This window comes from Papilio xuthus, unplaced genomic scaffold (assembly GCF_000836235.2).
Source record: "Papilio xuthus unplaced genomic scaffold, Pxut_1.1 DF825946.1, whole genome shotgun sequence".
Classification (NCBI taxonomy): domain Eukaryota; kingdom Metazoa; phylum Arthropoda; class Insecta; order Lepidoptera; family Papilionidae; genus Papilio; species Papilio xuthus.
This window is the reverse complement of record NW_013532703.1, coordinates 13,599,972-13,611,390: the sequence shown is the minus strand read 5'-3', so window position 1 is coordinate 13,611,390 and position 11,419 is coordinate 13,599,972. Positions and strand designations below refer to the sequence as shown.

General features: G+C 35.8%; 3 protein-coding genes across 3 annotated transcripts in view; 1 reads left to right on the top strand and 2 right to left on the bottom strand.

The window, feature by feature from the left end:
- The window catches only part of LOC106123902 (short stature homeobox protein 2-like), an 8,473-nt gene extending 2,947 nt beyond the window's left edge, over positions 1–5,526 (bottom strand). The window contains exons 1-3 of the mRNA XM_013320316.1: positions 5,301–5,526; positions 2,806–3,005; positions 425–482 (exon numbers count right to left, since the gene is read on the bottom strand). Of these exons, the coding sequence (XP_013175770.1) occupies positions 425–482; positions 2,806–3,005; positions 5,301–5,526 (484 nt within the window). The remainder of the gene's footprint in view (positions 1–424; positions 483–2,805; positions 3,006–5,300) is intronic.
- Positions 5,527–6,273: 747 nt separating this feature from the next.
- Positions 6,274–8,384, bottom strand: LOC106124150 (mitochondrial import receptor subunit TOM40 homolog). The gene is made up of 3 exons (XM_013320618.1): positions 7,630–8,384; positions 7,038–7,232; positions 6,274–6,571 (listed from the first exon to the last, which is right to left on the bottom strand). The coding sequence occupies exons 1-3, from the start codon at positions 8,317–8,319 to the stop codon at positions 6,347–6,349; spliced, it is 1,110 nt and encodes a 369-aa protein (XP_013176072.1). The 5' UTR covers positions 8,320–8,384; the 3' UTR covers positions 6,274–6,346.
- A 130-nt stretch (positions 8,385–8,514) lies between these two features.
- imd (death domain-containing immune deficiency protein) lies at positions 8,515–11,237 on the top strand. The gene is made up of 4 exons (XM_013321464.1): positions 8,515–8,924; positions 9,085–9,251; positions 9,690–9,824; positions 9,978–11,237. Exons 1-4 carry the CDS (start codon positions 8,618–8,620, stop codon positions 10,116–10,118), a joined length of 750 nt encoding a protein of 249 aa, XP_013176918.1. The 5' UTR covers positions 8,515–8,617; the 3' UTR covers positions 10,119–11,237.
- The last annotated feature ends 182 nt before the right edge of the window (positions 11,238–11,419 follow it).

Here is an 11,419-nt window from a genome sequence, read left to right as displayed (position 1 = left end):
GGCGGGTTGGGTGTATCGTAAGTGCGTTGTGCAATTTGCCGGATTTATCGGCCCACGTGTACCGACTTTCGCGTTTTTTACCGTCTCGTGCGGATTGCCGCCTCGACCTCCGCCCGCCATTTTAATTATTCATCCGCGTGAGTTATGGTCGAATTAAAAAACTGTTAGAGTCGGACCGGGCGCCGTCGGGAGCTCTAATCGAGTTACATCGAATGATGGAGAATTCTTAATGTGTTCGTGTTGCACTTATTTTGAACTTTCGACCTTAGTTGCTTTGATTTTTTTATAATTTCGAAAATTGGAAACTCTTTAAAGCACATACATACTTTTTTCTGGTATTTACTAAATACTTTAACAATTCACTTTTAATACTCTGCCAGTACATTATCAATTTAGAAAAAAATTGAAATGATGTTACACCAACCTTTGTGCATTTGGCTCTCGTGTTTCCGGCATTTGGCGCGTCTGTTTTGAAACCACACCTGCGAACAGATACTAATTAGTTTTAAATCAAACATGTCGCGCTATTGCACTAGCTGCGGTTAGCGGTTCATTTCAATCAGCTAAAACGATAACACTAAAATATGGTGATACTGTATCCCAAACAGAAGTATAACCTAAATTGGTATATAAATTTTAATATTTAAATTTTTCACCGCTATCAAAAATGGGAGAAATTCTTAATTCGTCTGTATGTTAAGTTTTCAATGTATATATGTATATATATATATTAGTTTATGTGAACATAATATCAATTGAAAATATGACTAATCATGCGAAACATCTCTGGGCGTCGGTATATTTATTTTCTTTAGCTGATTATGTCGGACAGTATATTAATCGCTAGAATTTTCAATACTGTACTTACAAGTTTCATGTTTACACTTTAGCTGGCAGGACCAAAATCGACTACATGGGTGATGTAAAATTTTATATAAAATTATAGCAAGCTACATCTAGCGAGCGTGTTGTCTACGTCCTTGTAGAGTGTAATCGCGTTACGGTTCCCAACACGTACGCTGAGCTTACAGTGTACACATTACACAGTAGGTAGGACCGCGTGCAGGCAGCGGCGGACAAACACGGGTAACCGCATTAGTGCGGAGGGCACGTCATGCTGATTGCACTCCACAGACAAGAGCTACGACGTCGCCTCGCATCGGTACCCGTTTGAATATTAAATGATTTACCTAATGATTGTACCTTATTTGTACTAGCATAAACAAAAGTGCTAATGTTCAATATCTAGTCAGATAGATTTAAAGTATTCTAATGTGTTTTTTTTATTTAATTCCATTATGAAAAAAATTAAGAACATATTTATACTGTTGACAGAATAATATAAACACAATGTCTGGTTATTAACACTGTCAATATTTGCTAACCTTTTAGGAGATGAGCTTAATAACTTCTCAATAAGTTTAATCTTGTCAGAATTTCCTATTAGAATTTATAACAATAAAATTAAATATGTTTAATTATATTTAGTATAGTACGATATAACCACAAAGACATCGCTAGCAGAGACCGATACGTTAGCGCTAACTAGGGGCGAATTCATTAGCTCTGATTACATTAGACAATTCGACTAAATAAACATGTAAACACCACCCCGTGTTACCCTATACTCGGTAAATAATTTGTTATGAACATAACTATATTCAATGTAATACAAATGTTTTTCTATATGTGATTGGATTATTCTATTAAAATATAGAAATAAAAAATAAATATAACCATAGCATCAAGCTATGGATATTGAGGAAATTGAGGTTTCTAGTTACTTTTTACAATCTTACTTTTTCCTAGTATTATAAATACGAATGTTTTGATGGATGGATAGTCAGATGTTTGTTTGTAGGTATTTCCGGAACGATTAAACGGATCTTGATGATATTCGGCATAGATGTAGGACTTAATCAAGAAGAACATACAGGCTAATTATTAAGTTATTTTTTAATTACGCGCGGACGGAGTCGCGGGCGACCGCTAGTATAATATACTTAGATACCTATGTATCTACTTAAATCGTATATATACAAATTGTGATGTTCTATATACTAGGTTTGCGAAGATTTTGAAAAGATTTCGACGTTTAAATAAATACTATTCGCGACTTGACAGTAGTGAAGAAATACAACATGAGGGTCAAGTGGCTTTTATTTTTATGTTGTTTTCTGGGGTACAAACCCCTACTACTGGACACTTACGTATATCGCTTAACGCCGATCTGGCACTAATGTCGATATATGGCCGTTAAAGTGGCACTTGTTGGATACTCACAGCTAATTACTTGCATTAGTAATGTACGGGGATCGAGACGTTAAATGGGTGCACATCACAAGGGTACGCGTGGCGCCCTAATTAATATCGCACACACTGATTATCAGTAGACCATTGTTAGGTGATGACTATTTTACATTGCAGTTAAATACTCAAAATCATAGAAGTAACAATATTAATAAAGTAGTTTATAAGGATTCCATGGCAGGTGACAGACTCAACATACCACATTGGAAGGCCTCAACGTAAAACTCAATTGTCACGTAATTTTTATTTTTCAAAAGTTAATAAAATATGAAACATTTTGTACTAGGAATTTCCTTAAGTTTTGTAAATTAAAACTATAGAACCTCTCATACCTTTTATACCATATTTGACTAAAATAAACAAAAAAAATTAGGATCAAATTGGAAATAGTTCATTGAGATTAATGCAGTTAGATGATAAAGTAACACGTTTTAGGTACACAATGCGCTTTATTACGTGGAAAAAGACGATCACTAGGACAAATTGTAAGCTCACCTGTACCCTAGCTTCGCTAAGACCAAGTCGCTGGCTAAGCTCCTCGCGCATGAAGGCGTCAGGGTAATGCGTCTCGTCGAACAGGCGTTCCAGCTCAGCTAGCTGCTCCAACGTGAAGTTAGTGCGCGACCGCCGCTGCTTGCCCCCGCCGCCGCCGCATCCGCCGCTCACAGACCCGTTCGGAGATTTGTCCGAGTTGTCTGGTTAAAATCATGCGGTTAATAAAGTCAAGAAATATATCTATAGTTTTAATGAAAAGCTTCTAGAGAACAAAAGTAAGAGAATGAGAAAATTGACAATTGATCTACAAAACTTTTGAATTTATTTCTAATTCCTGAAGTTCGTAATTTCAATACAAACGTGATATCTACATCTTTGATCTTCAAAACATAATAGTTGTATCGAATTAAATGTTGAAATAACTAAATAATGCTGCCAAAGAAAACATTAAGATCGATATATACATAGCAGAAGTTATTTTAAAATCAGTGTTAATTTTTATATGTATAACCGATCCCTCAGGGAATGCGCCCCGTCTAACGCCGCGTCGATACGTTTAACAGTGTCGTTTGAAGCAATTTAGCAAATTGGGAAGCTCTCCTTTTTATACGGCAATTATGTAAATGGAGGGATTATCCAACTGTAGGAGGCGCTCCCCCTCCCCCGGTCTCTCCCCTTTCGGTCGCCCCCAGGGGTATCTCAACTTCTTGAACAGCTAAGACCTGAGAACCGGTGATTAATTATCAAACGATGCACAGAATACTTCCATTTAAAGAGCTGTGATTTATTTCATTGAGATGTCTTTCTGGTTATCCATTAAATCGTTTTCTCGTATCTTCTTTACAGCGATTTAACTTAATTAATTTACCTTAACTAATGACCGGTGAATAGTTAAACGATTTGTTTTCTTCTTGTTTTAATAATAGCGTACTGATGATTAATTATGTAAATAAAAAAAATCACGGTAATTAATAAAACGATTGAGGAACTCTAAAGAAAACTACATCATGCAACACTCCGCGACCTGCCGTTTTCGTTATTTCGTCTGACAAAGACATCTAACATATATCTACATATTTTCTCTATAGACCGAACAAATCACAAAAAAATCATAAGCTCGCATTGATGTAAAGTATTTTATTACTGCATTTTTTTTATAACAGAAGGGGGCAAACGAGCAGCGGTAACACCGAGGTGTTCAACGACGCCCATGGACATCAGCAATACCAGAGGAACCGCAGATGCGTTGCCGGCCTTTGAGGTGGTGATAGACTCGCTTCTTGAAGGACCCTAAGTCGTATTGGTTTGGAAATACCGCCGAGGACAGACCGTTAAAACTATATCTCACTTCTTAGTAATTATTACAAATGCGATTGTTTGATTGAAGTGCTTTTCTGAACGGCTGGACCGAACTTGATGAAATTTGGCATAGATGTAGAACATAGTATGGGAGAACACATAGGCTACTAATTAAGTTTTTTTTAAATCCACGCGGACGGAGTCGCGGGCGACAGCTAGGGTACAAATAAAATTGGTGTGCTCGTATGAATGATGAAAATCTTTTGGACAACTAATATCACATTGATTTGCGATAAAAAAAATTATCGAAAAAAATTGTCCTTTACCAATTTTAGCTTAATATTTGAGCTTATCTATGGTATAAAAAACTTAAGCTTTGGATCTAAAAACGGTGTTAAAAGTCATTGTATACTTATGTGATATTTAGAAGTTGCCTGCGGCTTCGTCTGCGTGGAATTAAAAAAAATCTAGTAATAAATATATATAGCCTGTATCACCTGGGGTTAGTGTAACACTGAAAACAATGTTCAAATCGGTTCAGTCATTCATTGCAAACAAACAATAAAATCGTTCCTCTAAGTACTCGCTTAAATAAGTAACGATTATCGTTCCACCAATTCCTTCATCATCCTTCACTCTTCTGTCCTAACTTTAAATATATTAGCCACTCATTGCTTAAAATATAGCCGACCTGGAAATAATCTAAAACGTGAGCTTTCCGACGTTGTTTCAGATTTTTTTTCCGAATTATGGTCAGAATTTTATAAATACAGGGTAAACAACAACGTTACTACAAAAACGTAATAGGCCAAATAATAGTGAGTGAACAGGAGAAAGTACTATTTTTTAATTAAATTGGGTCCAAGAAAAAAGTGTTTAGAATAATCATTATCCCCTTTTGGTGATAAAACTGAAACAAGCCATTCATCAGATCGAAAGTTTAATAAGAATGTGGGTATTAATGTGATTCCTGCGTAATTTTTATGCAACTTTACTACTACATACGTACTTAGATCATGATATGGCAAACAGTCAGCCATCTCACTGTTTTTGTTATGACGATGGTAAATCATGATGGAACAATATTACATACAAGATCAAAAACAACTTTTTTTTTAAGTTTTATACGTCACAAGAATAATATGAAATGTCTAGAGGTCGCTATCAATGAACAGAGAGTAAATATATTTTCATACCGTGTCTCGCGTCGTCATCGTCATCGGTTTCCTTTTTGCAGGTTCTGAGGGGCAGCGGCGAGATGAGCCAGTTTCGCGGCCGCTTAGCCGGCGGCGCCTTGTCCTCGAGCGCGGTGATGTCCACCTCCTCGTCGACGTCAGGCTCCCCGGGTTCCGGCGGCGGCGTCGGCGCCGAACCACCCTCCAGCGACTTGCTCACGAAGTCCGCCAGCCGCTCCATCACCATTACTGCCCCGAGCACGCGTCACCGCGCGCGGCCATCACTCGCCACGCTCTAAAGCCCACATCGCATCGAGGGCGGGCCTTACGCCTACACAATGTTAACTGAAGCCATTACATCCAACCTTCAGCTTAAAATGTCCTACGTTTGGGTTCAAACTTGTAGCGAGGGTACACGAAGGCGGGATAAGTCCCCGCCCAAGCATCGCGCACGCGCCCGCCCTTCGCCCGCCTTACACGCGTCTCGCGTTTGCCACAAACACCGCCGGCGGCGAATAACATACGCCTACATTATCGTTATATTGCAAATGAATTTTTAACACTTTTCTCTGATCGTAGGTGCTCAGGGACCAATACGTCGCGTAATGTTACTAAAAAAAATTGTGAAAATTTGAATTATTCCGAAAATTACATCCGAGTCTTATACACGTGTATTGAAGTGTATTTTTTTGTTATTCACTGGTGTTCTTGTGGATGTTTAAATACATTATTGCTTAAAAGTTTTCAAAGATTGTGTGTGAAGTAATAACTCGAAGAAGGAACTGGACTCTACGTGTAACACTGATATGAACGTAAGTTTGTAAATTATTTAATTTTAAAAGTCATAAGTTTTTGAATTACTAAGTATATAGTATGTAGGTGTAAGATAATCTACAACATTGTTACACTCTATTCCGACAGAAATATAAATGTAACTGTGTAAATATTTTTTACGGCAATCAAATCCAATGCATAATTCGTATATGATTTTAAAATATATTGGTATATTAAATAAAATTCTTACAAATTCATTGTACAAAATTACAAAAAAAAAATCAAAAACAAGTTTATACAATAGCAGCTGTAACACCAAATCCGAGTCTAAATTTGTCATTAGGATGGTTTAGAAGTGCGGAAATGGCGCAGGCTAACTTCGCCCGTCGGCCACCGAGAGCCCGATGTAACGTGGCTCCCACAAGACCGTCCGAGTCGACAGAAGCACGAACAGTCCAGTCGTCCGACCGCCATTCATACGCTAATGTAGCCACGGCCTTACGGATCGCAAACCCAACCTGTAGAAAAATTATTCATATACAGCATATAAGGGGATAAATGTGTGGTTGTAAATAAGATAACAAGCAAGAGATTTGAATACTTAAGCGATTTGTGTCAGATGCATCTCTTTTAAACAAAATTTTGTCATCGAAAATTGAACGATGAATGAAACGAGCTCAAACTTCAAACTTATACTTACAAATTAGGAATATAAAACAAACACAAGACGTTGTCGTTTGTACGCTAACATAAACAAAATTAAGTAATTGTGTCGTTTGCGCCGTCTGTCGTCAATTACCTTAGAGTCTGAAATTGTACTTTTATCTTTTTATATCGCTTTTATGTCTTCTTTTGAATTAAGCATTCCTGGCCAGCCGAGATAAGAATACTTATTTCTCGGAAAACTTAGAGACTATACTACTAGACTACATAAGTACTAGAGCATTTATAAATGGCATAGTCCAGAGAGCAGAATCAAAATACCTCGAGCATAGCCGCAGCGGTGAGATGCGGTCGAAGAACGCGAGCATAGCAAAGGTCAAGTCCGCGGCTGCCAAGCGTGGCGCTGACAGAGTGTTCCTCGCCGGCCCAACGTGCCGCCGCTGATGTCGCTGTCAGCTCGGGCGCCCGTCCTCGACCCACAACCTCCGCACCCAGCGATAGACGTTCTGTTATTGCCTGCAGGGTTTAACATACAAACAAACGCTGTAGAACAACAACCCAAATAGGATCTTGCAATAATATGTGATTTCACTTCTGTTACATTTCAATTTTCAAGAGTTATTTTTAACTTAAAAAAGGGTCAACATCTCCCACCCTGGAAAGTTCGGCGGAACTGGTTTTTGACTTTTAGATCGATCTATCTTATGTCATCTCAATCGTTTCTCCCTTCTTCATCATTATTCATCACCTTTCACGCAAACTTTCATCCATCTTCTTCGTGGCCAACTCCTACTGGTGTAAACCTCCACATTCATAATTATAAAATTCTCTTTGTCACATGCGTATCTTCCCGCCTCTTAACATTTACTTAACAAGATATGTGTGATATTTCAAAATAAAATGGCGTACAAACCTGCAAATAATGTATTGCAATAAATTCTCTATTTACAGCAATCACAGAAGCAGTAAAGCTGTTAAAATATGCATCAACAATACTTTCAAAGCTATCGAATTTTCCGTTAGCAATTTGTGCAACAACAGTGGCTCGAGTTGCCTGTGTCGGACCCACGCGGAACTCACAACTCAGCTGACCCCCAGGAGCAGCTTCCATCACGAAGTATGGTAAATCAGTCGGTTTATCTTTGTCCAAGTATGATAATAGGACCTTGTAACCTCCAGGAGAAACTGAACTAAATGACAAAGAGTGCCCAAAAATCCAGTTGCTAGCGGAACTCTGCTTGACTGAGACGCAAGCGCCTTCGAAGCACTGTGGTAATCTATATCGAGCGGCATTATGTAAATGTCGGAGTAGTCCGGGGTTAATAGCACCTGCAGCCAAGTAGTTCGAACTTTTTTCTGTTTCTCTGTTTTCAGACCTCGAACCAGTGACACCGGCTCCAGTCTTGCCGCGATCGCAGACGGTATTTGTTGAGCATTTCGGAGCATTGCAAGGGCAATCAGATAAAGAGGAAGCATCGCCTCCTCCGCGCCTTCCAGTACTTTTTTTTGGAGAACATGGATTGGAATTTGAACTTTTAGCATGAAGAGTTTCAAAAAAGGTTATTTTAAAAAGATTTGATAGTAACCATGAGGTGTTATCCATTACTAAATAAAATATATAAAGTAAATATATACAAAAGTTTATTGAATACGTTACTATGGTTATGTCCTAAATGACAAACCGAGCCTTCACATTTCTTCAAAAAAAGAACTTTTTTAGATCGTTATGGATTGTTTATTCTATATTTTGTTGTCATAAATTTTGACACTGACATAATTTTACTCCATGACGTTAAACGTCATTACGTCATTTATACGTCACTGTGTTGCTAATCAAGGGGTTTTTATGTTTTTTGTATTATAATATTGTAAAATTTCGCATAAATCTACAAAATATTACCATGGCCGCAATAGGGGCAAAATTTTTTGAGATCTTTCGTAATTTGAAATCTGATGCAGTGCCCCGACCACCGCGTCCCGAAGCTGAAGAAGTTTTCAGTGAAAATGATAACAGAGAGAATGAAAGCGAATTTAATGGTAATGGAGAACAGGAAGATGTCGATGCTGATGTACGGAAGAAAGAAAAGAAAAAGACACCTTTCAACAACAATTTCTTTAAACCTGGTAAAAAAAAGAAGGATACTTTCGGATCGCCCCCAAAGGAAGACAAAGAACATAAACACAGCAACAACAACGTTAATGTTCAAGGTTTGCCTTTAACTTTAATTTTTTTTTACATTTTATACTGCTAATAAAAAAAAACAAAGTGTGGAGATGAAAAACTTAATATTTTCACACTATCAGGCCATTGTATGGTGATTAAACATTGAAGTATGTATCCAATAATATGATTGTTTTCTGTTAACAGCCACTGGAAATGTAATCAATATAGTGAATTCTCGTGATGTGCACTGGGGTAATGAAATTGTCTATTACATGGGCCCAACTAATGTTCAGTCAAAACAGGCCAAAGAAGATGTAGAATACATTGAAAAGAGTAACATTATCATGCTTATTATGGAAGCAACAATTCAGGTAAATTTGAAAAAAAGTGGTCGTTTTTTTCTAATTATATCTAGTTTTAGTAGTATCTGTACTAATATTTTAAAGAGGAAAGATTGTTTGTATTGAATAGGCTTCGAAACTACTAAACTAATTTGAAAAATTCTTTCACTGTTAGGAAGCTAAACTCCTTAGGTGAAATAGGCAATATTTAATAGTAGGTTTTTAAATTCCATACAGCCATAGTCACAGACAACTGCTAGCAAAGTATAAAAAGAGGCAATACTCAAGTCTGTGTAATTTTAACTCCTCAGTTATGAACTTTTTTATATCGGTGCTGGTGAAGAAAGCCACATATTACATACTAATATCAAATTTGCTTTCTCTTATTACATTCTGATTTTTCAACATTATTTACCATGTAATTTTTTATTTCATAAAATTTAATGCAGTTTCTCTTTATCATTTCAGCCTAATCATGAGTATATAGATTACATATCAAAAAACCTTGGTAAAAACTGGCACAGTGTTTTTATAGCACTTGGATACAGCAAAAATAGAATTGAAACATTTGAGATAGACGAAGCTGGAAAAGGCATAGCAGAGGTATGTGGTACAATAAAATTCAATCATCAATGACTAGTCATTACCCATGGCTTTGCACATAATTTTCTGATATTACTTGTTTGTTTTTATAATATTATGACAAACCTTGATAAAATTAAAAGTATTACTTCATGACAATATTCTACTTTTTAGGTTCGTTATAAACTTCTGTTAGATTGGGTACGTAATGATGATGATGGGACATTGGGGAAGCTTACGACTCAGCTCTGGGAAGAAGGAGAGAGACAACTGGTTAAAGAATTGGCCATCATATACAAAAAGAACAAGCAATAAAGAACACATCATAATGAGCATTTAATAGTTAATTAAATTATCATTAAGAAAATGTGATGCTAAAACTTTTAATATATCAATAATGCAATTATTGTTATCATAGACAATTATAGTCTATGATGTTATATTTGTCTGTGATTTTAGAAGGAGATAGTTTATAAAAATGAATTTTTATTATAAATGAATGTAATTAACAGATATTTAACATAAAATTGAAGTAACACTAAATTGTATCAGCTCAAAATACTTAACACATTCAATGCCACTGATTTTCATTTATTACTATGAACTCACTAGGTGACTTGATGGTTCTGAATGTGTTAACAAATGTTAAACTCTTTACAAATTAACTTGTTTTGAAATGACTTATTATCTAATGATGTGTGGCCATATTTTATCATGTTGAAAATATAGTAATATTTACCTTCAGTAGCAGATTTTTAAAAGTATTCCAAAAAAAATATTGTTCATTTTTTTATTATTATGTGATAGATTAGAAAATGTTTCACAGAGATTAATAGTATGATTTGTCATAGTCATAACGTACTAAACGTAGATATGTAACCAATAGAAAATACGCACAAAAGTGAAGGGAAAATAAGCTTCCGGAGGCCTTTTGTTGAGGTATATTGACAATACAAAATGACATTTGGAAAATAGACTCACTTTTATGTGTAAATCTTGTATGAAACACATCTATAGGTGACATATCTATAGTGATAAAATTATTAGCTGTGATTGTATATGGGACCTATATATTAGAAATATTCATAATTAAGTTTAATATGTTATTTTATATACTTTGTAATCATAACACTGTTAGAGGTATTTAGGAAAAGTATGTAACTAATTTGGAATTTTATATTATTGTTATAGGTAAAATATTATGTATTAAAATACTACTCGTTCTTTATGAAGGGTTAGAGAAAGTCTAAAACCTCAACACATCCAGAGCGGGATGGGGTAAAAAGACCATGTTATTAGGACCCCCTATTGTGTTAATCATTCAAGTTATTCAATTTGTCAATTGGGCTTATTAATTTTTTTCATTCACAACTTGGATTTAATTTTAACTCTATCCTGGGGCCAAAATTAATCTCGTGAAAAATTAAAGATTAATACTGTACTGTAAAAGACATTGTTTTGTACTTTTTGCATATTTTTATAATATGGTATAGAGTTCGGTTTTGACATAAAATAGTGAACATATTAATTCCTAAAATTTAATCCTATGTCAAACAACAATGATTAATATCAAAATAATAGCATTAGGACAATAGAGCTTAATAGATTAAGAATAT